The 19,068-nt window shown below is 48.9% G+C and overlaps 1 protein-coding gene across 1 annotated transcript in view; it reads right to left on the bottom strand.

Annotated features, from left to right (window-relative positions):
• kn (EBF transcription factor knot) overlaps positions 1-19,068 on the bottom strand; it is a 399,411-nt gene that overhangs the window by 279,005 nt on the left and 101,338 nt on the right. The window contains exons 4-7 of the mRNA XM_089578123.1: positions 13,841-13,904; positions 11,987-12,042; positions 9,960-10,033; positions 9,831-9,899 (exon numbers count right to left, since the gene is read on the bottom strand). Of these exons, the coding sequence (XP_089434249.1) occupies positions 9,831-9,899; positions 9,960-10,033; positions 11,987-12,042; positions 13,841-13,904 (263 nt within the window). The remainder of the gene's footprint in view (positions 1-9,830; positions 9,900-9,959; positions 10,034-11,986; positions 12,043-13,840; positions 13,905-19,068) is intronic.

The following is a 19,068-nucleotide window of genomic DNA, read 5'->3' as shown; positions in this document are numbered from 1 at the left end:
CGACGCATGCGTCGGGTTCGCTCGGAGAGGCCATGGAGGCGAGCAACACGTGTTATTAATTGCAGGCGGCCGTCCCACTGGGCTGTTTCATCGGTCCAGTCACTCGGGCTGCAGAAAAACACCTTGGCTGCGTTCAGAAACGAATCTGCCCTCCATGAGCTAAGCGCTGGAAAATAGTCTGGTTGCGTTTTTTGCACGGTGTCCAACAACTGGCGGCACTTTCATCCCGATTATTTTAGTTGGCTTTTTACATCAAACCCTGACTTGTAGGCACAGGAAAAAAAAACGTGTTCGCCCAAGTGAAAGAGCTCCGCAGAAACACGCGCTTTGGCATGACATGCAACGTGAGTAGCAGTTGTGTGCAGTGCGAGGAGGGAGCGTTCTTGGCGGCCCAGTGCCTGAGCAGCGTGCGCACGATCCCCTCAAACAAACGCGCAGCACGGAAGCTGTCTTATTACTTGCATTGGAGCCCATAATCTGTTGTTGCACGCAATAAATAACCCTGACGAATGCTAACAAAATGTCAAGCAACCCTTATGTCTTCATGCTGCCTTTCCGTGTCGCCGTCAGTGCATGCGTAATTACACCGAAAATATGCGTCACGTTAATTGCCTTGCACCTCAGGCTGGTTCTGAGTTGATATTATTCACTCAAGAGAACGCTCGGCGTGAATTTGCTTAACTTGAGGAGGGCGCCTTTGCAGCGTGCGCTTCTCACCATCTTTTATTGCAGGCACAACGCACTCGTTAGCAATCCCATGGGTGTAGTCGCGAGAAGAAATAGATTTTGTCCACCGTTCGTTCCTTAGACTGGAAGGAGCGTAACAGCCCGCTATCTGGACCCGCCAGAGCAGCCGTCACGGGGCCTGGCCGCGCCACCGATCCGCGTCTATCGGCGGCGCGCAGTGCGGGGACCTGTTAATCTCCCGCCGCTGGAGCGTGCAAAGCGGCCGCCGGGGTCACACCCTGGCGGTCCTCGTGCGCCGAATCTCCGACATCCAGCACTCCGGGGCCCTCGGGGGACGACTGCTTTTTATGATGCTCACTGAATGCATTCCTTGTTCGACGTCGGGAATCCAGAAATGAGCATTGCTCTCCGGATAAATGTTCTCCGTCGCTTCCAATGTTAGGGTGTAAAACTTGACCGCAGTTTGTGGTCCATTTTGTCGGCGTGAAGTAGGTGAGGGGATAAATGCTGTGCAAAAGTGATGCTAGCCTTTATCTTTGAATCGGTCTTGACCAGGTTGTGTGCGTAATTTCTTTCCTTTGTCGTTAGCGGCAACTTACCCTGCGTTCTGGCATTTGCGTGCGACCGCATGAACCAACGGTTGCCTTTGTGTCGAGCGTTCAGTGGTTGAGCGTCTTACCAGGTGGGCTAGAATTTATAGGCGCTTTCGGAAGGTTACCATTTCCAGCTAATTATGAAGCACCGCTACCCGAAACTATAAACCGTTTCAGAAGAAGCCGTCCAGTATTCCGCGCGCAACTGACGTGCGGTCACAGTATTACAGACATCTATTCAGAATAACAAAAATATAAATCACGAAGGCAAAATATGTGGATACATGCGCTGAAGATGTTGAGACGAACTGAGCCACGCACGCCTCAGATTTCAAGGGCCCGAACCACTCTGGCTTGTGCTGCAGCTGATCTTTAAGGCGTTCATATAGTTAGACGTAACGCGCGCTCGCACACGCTGCGTTACGTTGGCGAAAACAACTTCTTATCGCGGCGGCTGCCAGCCCGTGGCTCCTGCTCCGTGCATGGCGACGAGAAAAATGGTTGATGCCTGCGTCGGATGCGTGGAGGAGAGGTTTATTGAAGCCCTAAAACGACGACGCCGCTGTGTCACTACGGACGAACAGCGCGAAGAGAACGCTTGGGAACAGATACGACTTCTGTTTTCGGCTTCATTTGTAGGTTTCTCGGCCGAAGTATCCCACTTGCTGCATGTACTGTAATGTTTAATCGAATTTTTTCCCCGCGTTTTGATTTGTAGTTGGAGAATGCCACAATTTGTGGAAGGAACACGAATATTACAAGGACCGTTGCAACACACGTGTGATACGTAACTAGTACAATCCATGTATAACTCCTGAACTTAGTGGTCACGAGACTGCTGCATGAAGTCTAAATAAGTACTCTGAAATGGCGTCTCGACGTCTCGTGGCATCTGAGGCTGAGCGGCTGCTATTGCCAGTACTCTGATGGTTTATGTGCGCTATGGTCTGCCTCCAGCCGCCTTCTTGGATTCTGTCACCGCTGTCACCATAATCAGGCACTGTCAGAGAGCAGAAAATTGCGCAGGCACACCGCCGCACTAACCATGTCCGTTAGCAACTCCACATGGGTTCCCAGGAAGCAGCGCCACCGGGGAACCAACATTGCTGCAGGGAAGCGGATGAGGCTGCGAAGAAAAAGGCGCGAAAAGAATGCAGACGGCCGCTTTTCGGCGATCGTTCTTCTGCGCATGCTCCGAAGACGACGGCGTGCGCTGCCGAATTATAGAGGGTTCGTCGGGCTTAGCGAAACCGGCGTAGCGTGACGCCCAGCGAGCGACGCTTGCCAGCACGCCGAGCACGTCAGATTTAAACGAGCCGTTAATGTTGTGCTTAAATTCTTAATGGTGAGTTGGCGGTGTCGAATTAGCAACGTGAAATGCACCACAGCCGTTGGAAGCCTCGAGTTTAGTTGAGGTCCCCTTGAAACGTGGACAGTGGTAGTAATGGCGCGTTGCGGGAGTCCGTCCTCCTTCGGTCTTTGTTTCCCTCAGCTAGGGGAGGCATGCAGACCGCGCCGCCTTCCCAGGCTCCACGTCTCGGTGGCAGCTATTGAATCACAGCATCTGTCACGGATGAAGTTGCTCATAAGAAAATACAGTGGCGTAATGGCGACCGGGAAAGCTCGACATGCTGGATCAGCAACGCGTCAAACGGGCCTAGTTAGTAGACTGCGTTGAGAAACAGCACTAGGACGGCACACACGTGGCTCAAGGGATTGTTTTTCTCTTTATTTTACCGCATGTAGAAAAGCACGGAGCCACCTCGCTCGAAAACGAATTCCGCTGCGACGCCGTGTTGCATATTTGGTCTCAGAAAAAAGTGTGACAAAGAAGAAAGCCTCTCTAAATAATCCGCAGCCCTCATTCTGCTTGGTCGCCCTCCGTTCGATCCCCGTGTGGTCTTTTTCGTTAATTCCTTTTTTTTCTTTCTCTGCAGCGCAGGGAGGAAAACGACAAGGGAAAAATATACGCAAACGCCCGCGACGTGTCAGCGGCCGCTTAACTCTGTAATCCGACGACTCTTACGAGGCGACGACGAGATAAATGTCGCCGCAAGGGCACGGAGGATTTAACTTCGCAAATTGTCCCGGCGTTATTTTTTATCCAGTCCTGCTTATTTTACGGGGTTGGGTCTTTTATCACCGGGCAAGAAGACAAGCAAGGCGGAGAGAAACCCTCTCGAGTCGCTTGAATCAGAAACCGCAACATGTATTATCTTTGAGGCGAAAACAACTGTCTTCTCCCCCGTAGTCATTAATTCAAAAAGGGAGCATATATCGCCCCATCTCAAGAAGTACATGCAGTAGCACGACCAGTGCGTGAAAGCTACTGAAGCGAAATTCAAAGCATATAGAACATCTTTTGTTCTAAAAGAAAAACCTAAAGCACGCGCTCTTTTTTTCTCCAGCCAGCATGTTGCGAATAAGAAGTTATGCACTATTTTTGCTCATGCATTATACAAGGGCTGAAATTTCCGTTCTCTGCGGTGGCCGTTCGGTCGGTTACCCTTCCAGTATATCAATTATGCCCTCAAAGCGGTTAAATGTCTTCGTTCAATCAGTGTGGACCAAATGAACTTTTGACATTCTAATTGCTTCTCTGCGTTGTCTTTCTCGTCCGGTATGCCGGCTGCAGGGACAATGTATGGAAATCCTTATGCGCTGCTTCATGCAATTGCAAAGACAATTCTATTAACGTTTGTCGCACGTTTTTACATAGTATACAGGGTGTTTCACCTGAATCAGGGAGTTAAAAAAATGGAGCAGGTTCAGGCAAACGACACATTGTTTCCCGTCGTGTGACGCTTCTCAGAAAACTTCTGAATTCCACTTAATTAATTAATTAAATAATATTAATTATGCGAAATCTTTATACTTAATATAGGGAGTCAAGCGTTTGCTGAAGTTGTAGAGCGGGTTATGAAACAACTTATCCAGTTTAACGTATCTCCTACGTGGTCCTTTCTTTCTAGCATTAAAAGAAAGCCAGCAAAATAGGGAAAAAAAAACCATGCGAGTGAATTTACTGAGTTCCAGCTGTTATGTTCACCTAGTGTACCATTCGAAAAAAATCTCTGCCTCTCCCGTAACCGAGAGTAGAGTAAGCATGAAATGTTTACGGGCCTAATGTCATTTCGGTGGACACCCGAACCGCACCGTACAGGAAGGGAGGAACGCCACCACCTGTTCAGCGCGATGCCTTGCCATTTGAACGCAAGGTTTCTTGAGGAAAGGAAATGGCGCAGTAATTCTCTGCCATCTCGGTGGACACCCGAACCGCACCGTAATGGAAGGGAGGAACGCCACCACCCGTTCGGCGCGATGCCTTGCCCTTTGAACGCAGCGCTTCTCCCCCGGGCCCCTGTGCGCCTGCGCGGCTTTGCTTCGATGCGCGAAGCCCCTAAGAGATCACGTATGACAACGAAGTGTATAGTGGCATTAATGTGCTTTTTGCACGCGTTATTAGAAATCGGAAATTATAATTCCGTGCATTATCAAACGCACAGCGACTGATATCTGATGAACATTGAGAAGGCACTGGCAGCAGTTATTTTTTGTGACTCCTTTGGAGACCAACCGGCGCTTGCATGCCGGTCTCGTAGGAGGGCTTAGAGAGTCTCGTTAAATCTCGTTAAGTCTCGTACGGTGCCCGGATGTTCTCGTTTCAGAACCCGGATGACTGGAATTCAGTGCCCGGATGACTGGAATTCAGTGCCCGGATGACTGGAATTCAGTGCCCGGATGACTGGATTTCAGTGCCCGGATGACTGGATTTCAGTGCCCGGATGAGTGGATTTCAGTACCCGGATGATGGCTCTCGGTCTCGGCGTGACGTCACCACACTGCCGACAACGGGGGCTAAAAGCATTTCATGCTTAAAATTAGCAATCGATATCCTCAGGCGGATCCTAAAAACTGGCTCCGTACATATCAAATCGTTTTACTTTCACCAGGTGGTCGGAGCCCCAGGGCCTACTCGCTTGAGGAGCCCGCCTTTAAATGGTAGGACGTGGTGAGAACACATCAGGGTAGACACCACCGACGCGTTCACACGTGCGCTACACAAGCACTGGAAAAGCAAGGTGTATATATAAACATTGTAGCTCCAAGAAATCGTATAATTAATTCGTGCAGTCAAGTCATTAAGCCATGAGGGGTATCATCATATACAATGCAGCCGGAACTACTTGAAATGACAGACACTTGCCAGTTATACAGTGTTTAAAACACCACAGAAAAATTAAAAAAAAACGCAAATATACGAATCAAGCTCACTAGGTTATAAGAAAGGCACAACCACTTCGACAGATATGTTGCATAAGACTAATCAGAGCATTGTTCACGCGATTTTTATTCTGAAATCTTAAGAAATTGCTTCCTCAGTTGGTTTGGCGTGGGCTTAGTACCATAACTGAACCTGTTCAGTAGTGATCATGTTTTAGTGACTGGTTTTTATAATCAGTGCGGAAGCGCGGGAAACTACACTTTCGTGACGTTTTAATAACGCAGTGGTCATTAAAAAGTCATGGAAGAAGCCTCGAGAAAGATAAAATGAGCGTAAAATACGAAATTCGTACAAAGACGACACGAGGATTATATTATAGGTCGCGAACATGGGACTGGAGTGAGAGAGGTATTCGTGGTTTGCAATGTAACTGAGGATTCTTGTTTACAGGATGAAGATTTTGTGCATGTTAGTGTTTGTTGTGGTTCCCCAGACGAGATGGCAGTAGTACGTGTGTGAAGCAAATAATCCATGATATATTTAATGCTTAATTTGCATTGGAAGGATTGTCCAGCATCGCGAGACAGAGCCAACTGCCTTGGAGATTTTCTTGCTTATGACTACAACATGCAAGTCCCAGCTTAGGTTACTGTTGAATGTGACTCTTAGTATTTTATGTGACTCAACTATTCTTATGTTCAGGCCTTCATAGCCAGGCGCCTCCATGATCAGGCGGACCCTAAAAACTGGCTAGTAACATCAGTATATATGATCAATTGAGCATTGTTATAGTGTTCATTACGGTCTTATTTTAAATGATAAACAAACAAGGCCCAAGGATACTTGAGGTGCTTGAGAATTATTGGTCAAATAATCTGAAAGATTGTTACGTGCGGAAACGCCCCTGCCGCTGATAAGTTGAGCAAGGTATGCTGGGCGAGTTGGTAGAGCATTCTTTCGAAGCACAGCGGCGCTGGCGGACAACGAAGGCACACAGAAGACGCACACAATGCGCTGACTATCAACTTTCATTGCACCTGCCCCATGTCTTCCGGCTTTTCCACCCCTGTGGATGATGATTAGAAAAACGCCTGCCACCTTCGGGCGAGTGCCACGGGTTCGTCGTGCGCATGCGCACCACCTTCCTCTTCCCCACACATCGGCCTTCTGACAATAAAAGTTGATAGTCAGCGCATTGTGTGTGTCTTCTGTGTGCCTTCGTTCTCGTCCGTTGTCCGCCAGCGCTGTGTTTCACAAGTATGCTGATCCGTTTTGATTAGACTGAGAAATGTTCTCTTAAAACTATGTATTTCGATTTCTTTTTTTAGCGAAGCGCTGTGAATAATCCCGTCGCGATGATATAAGATTTTACACAAATGCTTGTACTGTTAGTGTCATCTATGACCAATTGTTGAGCAACCAAACTGGCGACATGAATGGAGGAGAGACCTATTCACGCTTAATATTTCAGTCCGTGACCGACGCAATGCATCGCTTTTTACAGAAAGAACACTCGCTGTTGTTGCCTTTTCGAGGCCATATGGATATTCACTGGGAGCTCGACAGGTTGTTTTACCGCCAGATATATTAAGAACTTTATCAACCTGCATGCAATTTAGAAATACGCATTATTTTACTAAATGCAGATGGTACACAGGCTCAAAAAATTGAAAAATCAGACTTAAGACGCACGTTACTGCATAGGTTTCCACGCCAACAATATTGCAACTTCACTGTGTGCGGAGTGGAGAACTTGCGACTGATTTTTCGATAAATGTTTCCAATTACTGGTATATGCTACAGTAAAGGACTTCATTCCCTCAACTGTCTGGGATGACACATTCATCATCATCATCAGCCTAACTACGCCCACTGGAGGGCAAAGGCTTCTCTCTCTAATTAACCCTGTCCTTTGCCACCTGCAACCACCTTATACCCCAAACTTCTTAATCTCATTCGCCAAATAACTTTCTGCCGCCCCCTGCTACGTTTGCCTTCCCTGGGAATCCACTCTGTTACCCTTAAGGACCAGCGGTTCTCTTGCCTTCGCATTACATGCCTTGCCCAAGCCCATTTCTTCCTCTTGATTTCGACTAGGATGACACCAACCCGGGTTTGCTGCCTCAAGCACTCCGCCCGCTTCCGATCTCGTAAAGTTACACCTATCATTTTTCTCTCCATAGCTCGCTGCGTTGTCCGTAACTTAGGCTGCACCCTCTTTGTGAGCCTCCACGTTTCTGCCCCATAGGTGAGCACCGGTAAGGTACAGCTGTTGTATACTTTTCTCACCCATTACTAATGACATTTTCATGCGCGTATTCAACTAATAATGCATATCATGCGCTTTATTTAAGCTGCAGCAGGTGTCGAATGTATCGAGAATCGCTCCGCTTGCGCCAAACTGCCACTACTCACAGCGTGCTAGTGTCCGATGAACAAGAACATATGAAACTTTCCTGACCTCTCGGCAGGATCAATGGTCAGCTTTCCATATGGACGAAATTCTGCGCCGTGACGAAAAATCAAAGCCGTCTTTGCGCATTACTCTCCGCGCCGATGATGCGCACAGACTTTGCTTGAATCCCTGCTGCCCGAAGGCCAACATGGATAGAAATCCCTCCACATCTCCGGCATCTTCTCTTCTGTATATTCAATATATATTTCGAGTTATTGCATATCACCCCACTAATTTGTAATGACCAACGCCTGAAATAAAACAAAAAATCTCTCCTCCACACACACACACGTTCATAAGGGATATCAAATTGTTCAAGGGCAACTGATAAAAATAGAGCAAGCTTGGGAAACCACATTGAAAAGCGTCGCATTTTATCAACGCTAAGACCGTGGACCGGACTTCGCTGCCAAGAATGACGAAAACCTGTCCCCGGTCGAAACGCTAATTAAGTGCTTTCAGTGCGACTTCCTGAACACACTATATATTTCATCAGTTGCTCTGAACACTTGATATCCCTTATATACAGACAGCGCACTCAATAAGTCGAATAGTGAAAGGCAAGACGATAATATGAAAATTGGCTGCTTTGCGAAAGCGCAGTCAGAGAAATCACATGGTCTGCACGTATTAAACTATAGTGAACTCTATACTCTAAAGAGGTACGGAGTGTTTAGTACGCAAGAACATGTACTTCTGGCTTCTCTAAGTTCTATGCGTACTCTCGACCAATTATATGGTCAATTAATTGCATTTAAAAAGAATTAAACTACTACCAAGCCGCACCGTTAGGTGTGGGCTCAAAGCATGGAAGTATACTTTGATGCATAAACTTTACTCTAACTAGTTGTAAAAGAGCGATTGATTGGGAAGATTGATCGATTTCTGATTATTTATAGTGCACGTTTTACTAACGCGAGTGCTGTTGCGTCTTGTATCTTTCCGCCCTCCCTGTTTGAGCCTAAGGAAAGGTCTGGAGTATTGTATCAATAAGTGTATGCGCAAGAGCAGTGTGCGTCTCTTGTTCTGCTGTTCGAGCTGAAGCAAGATGACCAACCAACTATACCATATAAGTGTAGGGTGATTGCTAGCTTCAGCACCGTGATACGTTGGAATAGAAGACCACCCTTTTCTTTGCAGTTAGCGCTGCGTGAGTGTCTCCTATCTGTCCCTGTCTTGGCTGCGTCCCGTATTTCTTCGCAACTATGGGAAGCACTCAATTTAGGATATTAATATTGTTTTTTATTTTGTAATAGCTTCGTCCCGTATCGCGATAAAGATTATCGTGGCCTGTTGTTGCTTGTCGCGCCGCTCCTGCCATGTGTGATTGCGCACGCGTCAGCAGTAGATAATATGATGCCATGTAGTACACCCCTCGTCCAGAGTTTTGCTTGCGCATGCCTCCTTTTGCATCCTCGGCGACCTCCCAGGCTTTGGACTGCAGAAACAGCTTAGAAGCAAACCCCTTTTGACGGGGGTTGTACGCCGTTGTTGGTGCATTTCTGTTCTCAGAACAATTGGAGAAAGAAGGCTTCTTTGTGGGGCGCACAGAGGTTACAGTGCGAAGTTCAGCTCGCTCGTGACTCCACTTTAACCGGAACGCGACTCCTTTGTGCGGATTCCACTCAAAAAGGTTCCGCAGGTGGAATCTGCGCGCATGGTGGCGGACCCCCGCCGCGGGGAAGCCCCAATCTGGCACGCGACCGGCGGCGGGGGAGCGAGCCCCGTGTGACATATGGAGGCCTGCGCGGCCGCCACAAAGGCGGGGGAGTGTTCCCCGCAATCCCGCTAACGAACGGTGTAATGGGGAGCTCTCCCCAGGCGCTTTAATGAGCGCAAACACCCGTGGGCCATATGGCGCACTACTCACCTGTCGATGATGACCGGGTCCGAGGGCGTCTCGTTGCGGTTTCCGCAGCTCTTCTTGTCGCAACAGCGGCTGGGCGACGAGAGAGGGTCAGTCGCCGCCGCTTCCCGAAAGCGCCGCGCGCCCACTCACCTGCACATCACCTCGTGCGTCAGCAGCACCCGGCACATCTCGGGGTTCTTGTCCTGCCCCTCGTACACGATGGCCTGCGGCGAGGCGCGCCCATCTGTTACGCAAACGATACTCGAGCCGACCAGATGGGGGACTCCATCTGTCGCAAAGAGGACCGCGTCCCACCTCCGGGCTTATCTCATTCGCTTGATGTACTCGGGACCCGCGATTGTCTTTTTTTGGGCCGCCCCTCTCTCGCGCCGTCTGGCCCCCCAGGGAGCAGCCGCTGGATCCCCCGGCACGCGGCCGCATATCTGATGACCGCTCGGGTAACGAGGCCGCTCCAGCACGCCGGCTTAGCTCCGTCAACGCAAGCCAGGCGGCCTTGCGCGTTGTGTTTTCCGTGCAGCTTCGGTTCCCCAAATTTGAGCGGCGTTTTTCCTCAAGTGAAATCTACTCTTCACTCGCTTTCTCGGACGAAAAAAACGGCAAGTCCATGCACACAACGAGGCGCAGGTTAGGCATGCGGCTTCTTCGCCCATCGCTTCTGCTGGCCCCGTGTAAGAAAAGAATAGGCCTGAGGAAAATCGGAAAATGCGTCAATTGGAAAAGCGGGCACATGCGATGCAATCGACACGTGTCGGCAACATTTTTGCTCACAGGGCCGAGAATGCTTCGTTATCTTTTCCAGTTGTTGCGGCTTTTGATGCGCGGCATCCAAGGTGCGTTATACGGCTCGCCCTCGGCAGCGAATCTTCGTGTGCATTTATGTTCGGCCAGACAATCGGCCGCGGTTAGGCGGGAAGTCGAGCAGCGAATCAGAGGAGCCGGTGCGATTATATACGCTCCCCGGAAGAGCAATGCAGACCTTTTTTTGCGACCGTGCTTTTTTCCCTTGCAGGCAACGCTGCACGCTCTGTTCGCAGTCCACTTTTGCTAGGAAAAAAGTGCACTAGCCCGGGCTGGCCGTTAATTCGGGGCCCCCTCTAACAAGGCACATGTGCCCTTGTGGAGCGCGTCACTGCCTATCGATTGCGCCGCGTGGCGTGCCCCAAGACCGTTGCTAGCTGCCGGGTGGGCGTGAGCGCCTTAGGCCGGCGGCAGGGTCCCCGGGGAGGCCGCGGCTCCCGCCTCCCATAGATTGGCCGCGGGCGGGGATGGCCTCTCTCCAGCCGGACCCCAAATTGAGTTCGCCGCGGGCTGCCTTCTGCCGCGTGACAACCAGCGGAGAAACAAGAGGACTTCCGCCAATTCGTCTAAATGTGAAACGCGCCTCCGCCGCATATCGCGCATCGCTCCAACGCCTTTGCAACAAGTTCTGCTGCGCGGTGCAACTGCTCGGCAGATTTCGTCTGCTAAACCGAAAATATCGCTGCGAGGCTACTCCAGACTTACTGACCTCAACGATCCTCATTACGTGAGGCTCATATGACGTTGAGGCCTGCACTCTGCCGCCGGTTTCTTTGTTCCGCAGCAGGTCACCTGGCGGGGCTTTTCCGAGGTGTTTGTTAAACGGCGACTCCTTGGTCGGAGCTCCGCCGCAGTCAGCCTTGAGGCGCAGCAGAATGCAGCAGAGCTCCGGCCGTTGGTTTAGGGCGTGAATTTGAGTTGCCCTCTGGCAGAATCATGCCACTGTGGTCGACTGCAGAGTGCCGTAAATTAAAACTGGTGTGCTCCGCACCAACAAGGGTATTAACAGAGCACTGTTTGGTGGTAGCCACTGAGACCACTCGAGCGGGGAATCTGTAGCCCTAACAAGTACACAGCCAACCCGTGTTCCAGGCTGGATTTCAAAACCGTCTTTCTCTCGAAGCCAAGAGAATGAGGAGAAAAGGGCTGCGATCTTGTAAATAACAGCCAATATTTCGTGCTCACGAAAAAAAAGAACAGTACTGTGGGGTACGCTGTGCGTTGAGTGCGCAGCAAACCTACAGTGAAAAGTGAGACAACACAGATGGTCTCCTCAAGTGTGCAGCACTGCAACTAAAAAAAACACCGAGAGCAGTACAGGCGGCGCAATGATGGCGTCGGCCCGAGTCGCAACTCACTTGTTTGGTGACGGAATCGATTAGCCGGACGTAGAGGTCTTGCTCCTGCCGGACACCTGCGCCAGCAACGGACACTGTTAGCGAGCGCGCCTGTTGGCGCTCTCTGCGCCGAATGTAATGTTTCACTAGAGAACAACCGTGGAATGCCCTGTCAGAGTCAGCTGAGAGCACGGCTGCACGACTGTTGGATAGCCATTCCGTTTTGCTTTCCTATTCACTTTTATCACACACACTCAAGGAATTCCACGCGTGAGCAAAGTGAGGCCAGTGTACGCGTGTGCAGTGGCAATGGCAACACGTCTCATTACGCACTCGGCTGAGCCTATAGATCTGCAGGAGCTACAGCTCTGCCCACTAATGCCGTTCAGGCTGACATACAGGAGCTCGCTGTCTGTAGCGTTGCCACAGCAATCTGCGCAAACGTCGCAACATTTTCGTGTTGTTTTTTCAATCAAAATCAATCAATCAATTAATCTTAATCAATCAATCAATCAATCAATCAAAAGCCTATTCTATTAGTGGCGCAAAAATGTTCACATAAGTTATTACAGAAGCGAGAACCTTCCAAATACGCACTGCATAGGGGCCTTCGATAAATGTTAACAAGCGCTTATGTGATGCAGAAAAGTACTACGCTACCGCTTCTAGCATTGCAGCTCCGGAATAACGTGGCAAGAAAATGCAGAAAAGAAATGTATTGCGCTAAAAGCACAGAGCAACATCAAAAAATAGAAACAAAACAACCAGCAATTTTCCTGCACTGAATCAGGCAGTTTTTCGCTGACTTTTACAATGCAAGCTTTTAAGAGCGAGCGGCGTGCTCTATGATCTCCTCGTGTCCTTGCCTGTATTTGTTTCTAAACATGGTACATGGCTACAAACGAAGGAAGACCCGTTTATAAAAATCATTAATAGTACGACTGCTGTTACAGCATAATCGAAATGAAGCTTATTAGTGTCAAAGCCAGAAGCTTATGACGAAACAAGTTTAAAACATCTAACAAATCGTGTTGCCTGGAGAAGATGGTGACAGTTGCAAAAATGATTATTTACAGCAATGGTAATGCGACGATTGGTTTCTAATGTGCTCAGCATATGAAAGATAACCCTCGTAAGTTGTGGTCTGCTGCATGGTCAAATATACCAGGCGTCTACGCATTCACGATGCAAGAATGCAAGCCCAAAAGCTGGCTTCACTCTTTGTTTTTTATTCATCTTCCTCAAAACAATTGCCATTCTATTTTAACTTATAATGGGCAGCTGCCAAAAGCTGTGAATTTTGTGTCGATTAGGGCAGTCCTCAGGTACCCTATCCCAACTCCTGCCTGTTCTTCCTCATGTGCAATGCAATCGAGAATTTCAAACAAGAGGTTGAAAAACTCATAGGACGGTTACCATTATGCAACGCGAGATTCGACGATTAGATACTCTTATGCTACGACATAAAGAATTTGAGAGCGACATTTTTGGGCCGTTTGCACATTCGTTGTTCCGCACATTCCTCCGAGAGTGCTTCCCACGCACTCACACCAACGCTTAACAGGTGTCGCTGGGTGGCTAAGTATGCTGAGAGCCATATCGTGAAACGATGGAGGCATGGAACTTGTTTAGAACGTACACAAGTGCACTCAGATACATCGGTAATAAAATAGCTTGCATTCGGAGCACCACTGGAGGCGCTGCCGCCGCGCGTGTCGTCGTCCGCCGCGCTGATTGGATCAGGGGCGCCTCTTTGTTTTACGACGGTCGGCGCAAAGCCAATCGGGCCCCATCTGGCGGCGCCGTGTCGGGGCGCCCATTCCGGTAATCCGTGCTCGTAAACGGGGCCGCTGCGCGGTGCCCCCGCCGACTCACCGTTGGCATAGAGCAGCTGGAGCCGGTAGTGGATGCCGTTGTTGGTCTTCTGGCCGTCGGACTCCTGCGGGGGAACACACCCTGAGCATCTCGACGCCTTTCCAGCTGAGCATGACAAAAAGGAAGGCTGCGCCGCTGTTCGGCGCGGCCCAAACAGATTCCATTTAACGCAACCCGGTGTCTGCTCTTTCTTCATTAAGCAAACAAGGCGCCTTTGCTCCATTTGGACAGGTAGTAGCTCGCTTTGGAGCCGTTATTAGGCGCACAAGCCGATAACCTTCGCCGCGCAGGGGCTCAGTGCTTTGCCACCCAACTTATTCGCATCATTAACTTCCCCCGACAGCAGCTCTCCTTAGAAGTGTCGCTCGGTGATTCCTCCCGAGGCAGCTCGACCCCTGACTGCGCATAGGTGATTGGCCCCAAGGATTATGGGGCAGTTGTACTTGCTTTATGCGCGGCTGGGCAATATAAATTTTATTTCTTTTTGAGTGCCCACTCTAATTTGTAATGTATCCCCTTAGTAAAAGGGTATATACATTTTGTATGAACGCCTTATAGACTGTACTGCCATACTTTAGACATTTCCCTTTGTCTATAGAGTATATATAGAGTAAAGTACAGCAGCCTTTCTTCTTTTTTGTGCATGGACTATATATTTACGGAAGCGTATAAAATGTTCATTTACTTTTCTGTAGACCAATGTCTATAAAACTCCATTTCCTTTCGTCTAGAGGCAATAGACTACATTTAGACGAAAGTTAATAAAAATTAGAATTTCCTTTTGTTTACAGCCTGTCTGTAAACTACCTTTACACCAAAATGTGTAACAAATTTAATCAATTTCCTTTTTTCTATAGAGAATCTGTAGAATGCCTTCAGTCTACACTGTTTAATTTCAATTTTCTTTTGTCCATAGACAATCTACAGACTGGCTTTAGACGAAAGTCTAATGCAACCGCAATTTTCTTTTGTCTATGAGAGGTCTGTAGATATATTCATGTTAAAAAGAAGGCCAGTTGTCGGAATGACTGGTGATGAGTCTTCCAGATTTCTCAGGGATAATGATCTAAGAATGCAGCGTGCAATTATACAGCACATTCACGAAGGTTTTGCATTTCTGGTACGATAGCTTCACCTGCTGGCTTTCGCATAATGATTCCTTGTAAAACCGGAGCAAAGAGATTTGCAGCCACGTGCAGTGAAAAAGGCTACCATCTTAGCCAACGAGATTAGTTTAGGCGTTCAGCTCAGTGACGCTTATTCCCTTCTCTCGACACAATGTTTTCATTGTGCGGGAAGGTGGGCATCTTTTACAACCAATTCTGTCGTCGCTGCGAAGGGGCCCACTTTAGTAAACACGAATTTACTGAAATGGTTGTTCCCATGTCCTATAGTAGGATACAATTTAAAAAAAAAACAGCAGTTGCTAACACTGGGCCGTGTCCGCGGCGTCCTGTTTTACTCCGCTGGCCAATCGCAACTGTACACGAAATCAGCTTTTTAATGCTTGACTATATCAAACAATCCATGTGTCAAAATCATAGAGCTTATCATTTTGTTCTTGTGATAAGCTTCTTGTTTACGCAACAAGAAACGTTTAAGCAGCGGACTACTTTTTCGTCGTGGAGGAATTCTGTGCGCGGAGGCTGAATGTGGGCGGAGTTTCACTGCAGACTTAATTTGTATCCGACTATAGACAGGTATTCTGTCACTGGGAAGTAAAACCGGTTCATCTGCTCACTCTGTGCCCGTTGCTGACCGAGGAAGCTTAAGCGTAACAGGACTCAATTTTATTCCCGTCCTGAGAAGTATTTTTTCACCATGTTGGTCGAAATTCCTTTTTGGAGGTTAGGGTTCGCTTTGACTAAAGCCTGAACCGGAACAATCGAACGATTAAAATAAGCAGAAAAATCAAAGGAAACGTTATTTTCCCGTTTCATTACGAACCCGATAACCGCAGTATAGAAATGAGAAAGCTTCTCAGCGTCACGGGCACCACCACAAGAGTGGCTTGAAGTTCTGCCCGGAGTTAACTGTTGCCCTCGGTCGACTCCTATAACGCCTGCGATAGCTGGAGCGCCACCTATTAAGTAGGCCACTTCATTTTGTAAGTTTGCGCAACAGTTGAGTGTTTTCCCGGTGTCGTCGCGCTTCGTAAAAGCTCTTTACATTTCTCGAGTCTTCTTTCTTCTCTTGACCTCAGTTGTCCAGGCAATGTCTGAAGGCATCCTTATAATTGTTAAAACTGAAGGCACAGCGCACGAAAGACAGGACTAAGGTAGGGACAAACACAGCGCTGTGTTTGTCCCTACCTTAGTCCTGTCTTTCGTGCGCTGTGCCTTCAGTTTTAACAATGTACCGACTAGCCCAAACAAATACCTTAGTAGATCCTTATAATGTTTAACCTCCTGTTGAGCTCTTTCACGGGACACAAACCGGAAAGATGTTGTGCAAGCGAATTTCGGTAATAGCGGCCATGGCTAGCTCCGTATCGCACAAGTGCAGTGTATCGCCTGTGACCCGTGGCGGGCAAATACGGCTGCTCGCTCAGGCGTCAATTTTCGACTGCCGTGGCGATGGGAAATACACTGCGTTTAGTGTGCAGAGAATATAATGAAACCGGTCGACTCGCGTACTTATGTGCAGCGCAGTATATGGCTTGAAGGGATCAGTTTGGGTAGGTTCAACAGTCTTGCACACATTAGGCAAAACAAGTAACCCATTAAAATTACTTGAGCAGAAATATAACTGATTTAAGTGGTGAGTTAGATCTTATGAAAAGTAACTGTACGATTACAGAGAATGAGCAGTTGTGGACTTGCTTGATATGTAGTCGGTTAAAGTCCATAGGTTAGTAATTTTACCTGCAGGTGCTTAAGAAAGTTTTCTTTGGATTTTATTGCGAAAGCAATACTGCTAGCACTTTTCTGCCGTCGGTGGAGGTCGTTCCTTCGCTCCGGCGCAGCTGCGGCGCACGACCGCGTGACATCGTGACGTCACGACAAGAGGAGAGTAGGGACCCTAACTCGTCTCTTCGGCCGTAGTCGTTCCTTCGCTCGGCGCGGCGGCTGCCTCGTGACGGCCTCCTCGGCCCGCCGCGTGAGGGCGCTCGCTAGGAGAGGATAAACGGGGCACCGCAAGCGCGCTCCGCGTAGTCATGTCTGAGGAGTTGTACAAGGCGTCGCTGGAGCGACGTGCTGCGCGCAAACACCGGCGCCGTGCCAAGGAGAGAGAAGAAAGGCAAGAGCGGTTGGCTAAGCAACACGCCTATGCCGCAGAATGGCGAGCCCGGCGGCTCGCCATTCCGTGAGATAACCGTGGTTACTCTAAATGTCCGATCACTGGCTACGCCCATGTGTTAGTCTTTACCGAAACCGGATGTTGTGAAAGATTCCGTGAGATAACCGTGGTTACCCTAAATTTCCGATCACTGGCTACGCCCATGTGTTAGTCTTTACCGAAACCGGATGTTGTGAAAGTAACTTACCCCTTGTACCTGGGTTTAACTGTATAGGAGAGACCAGAATAAACGTCCAAACGAGAAATGCGGGTGTAGCCATATATATTAGACAGCCACTGCCAGCTTCTGTGGTAACCTCGCCGGTACCCATGGAAAAGGGAGAGTCACTGTGTGTACAACTACATGACTTGGACCTGGCTGTATCTGGTGTTTACATCTCTCCACAAACAGGAAACGAAGAAGCCCTGACCATCTTGTCAAACGGACTGCCGAAGCGAAGTGATAAACGAATGGTCATCTGCACCGGAGACTACAACAAAGACCCAACGAGAGACCCAGAATTCTACCTTCAGCTATGTCCTCTCCTACCAAAGAGTACTACCCAATGGGGTAGCAGTCTAGACATGGTGATGTATAGACATTCGGACGACTATGTAATTACCAGTGTTCAGACCAAGAGTCACTACTTTACAGACCACCAAAGCGTGTTCATTGGAATAAAGAAACAGTAGAAGCCATGTTGTGTCCAGAGTAAATCCTTTAGTTGCACAAAAAGCGAAGCCATGCCAAACCACCAGCAGAGCCAAGCGCAGCCAGGGAGTTATTGCTTTCGCAATCACTCAGGCTTAACCAGAGCTAAGCCACAGATAATTTTTTTCCGCGTTTCCTTGGGACACATCAGTAGCGACACTGACAGGTAAAGTGCGTTGCATCCGAAGACCTCACCTCCAAGTTACACCGCTTAGCTGCTGTTCGCGCGCTGAAGTTGGTGGGACAAGGCAAAGCTCGGGGCTAGCTGCTCGGGCATGCATGAGTGCACATCGACCGTTGCTGCTAAAAAGGAATTCTTTGTTGCAGCAGTGTCCGCCACAGAGTATAGCCCGAGCTGTTACAACTTGTTTTTGTGATGTAAAAAAGAAACTAGGTTGCAAATAGTCGATTACTGAAAAAGTCACAAAAAGTAATCAGTGCACTGCGAAATTTGATAGACATGTAATAGATTACAGGCAGCAAATTATTTCTTCTGGTTCAATAGCAACTACTTTATGCGTATTGCTTTCGAATCTGGCGGCAACGTCGCCGCTCGGAATGCATTAACAGCGCGAGTCGCTTAGAAGGTACGAAAGCCTGTGTGGTGGGGCCAGTCGCGCGCCGTTCGGAAGCATCTCTGCAAGAGCGGTTGAACGGCCGCTTTCCCAGCGGGCTGCCGTCCTTTTAGCGGCCCATCGCTCGCCCTGGCGCGTTGGTTGACAACCGTCTGGTGGCACCTCATGACAGAGCGCCGCGTCGCTCTGATCCGTAGGGTGCACCCCTGGATTCCCAGGTGACATCGTTGCTCTTTTCCCATCCCCTTGAGCGTCGAAAGTATGCCACTGTCACATGCATTACATGCCATGCACTGTAATGCACTTTTTGCACGGTATCACTTCGCCTCTTCCCCAAAGGTGCCTCATCCCCTCTTCCCCTCTTTGCCTCTTAACTCTGTAAAGAAATTTTTGCAAGGACATAAGAACGCTTCGCTGCCAACTGCCCTGTTGGGCCCGAATTCTTTATCTACAAGCTTCCCTAAGTAACTGTTCGTTGTCGCTGTTTGTTATCATGTCGAGCCGGGCCACTCTTGCAATTATTTCCTTTTCGTGCGGCATGCTATGGTGAGGTAAGATATCTGTATGCTTGGCATGATGCTGTATTGTATGGTAAGGAATGCATGGTGTTTGAGGACGCCTCAAAGCTCCCCGAGAGGCGCCTACTGGAGGGACCACCTGGG

Source organism: Amblyomma mixtum, chromosome 3 (assembly GCF_055824585.1).
Source record: "Amblyomma mixtum isolate Tamu chromosome 3, ASM5582458v1, whole genome shotgun sequence".
NCBI lineage: Eukaryota > Metazoa > Arthropoda > Arachnida > Ixodida > Ixodidae > Amblyomma > Amblyomma mixtum.
Note: the sequence above shows the minus strand (reverse complement) of the source record. Positions and strands in the feature narration are given on the sequence as shown.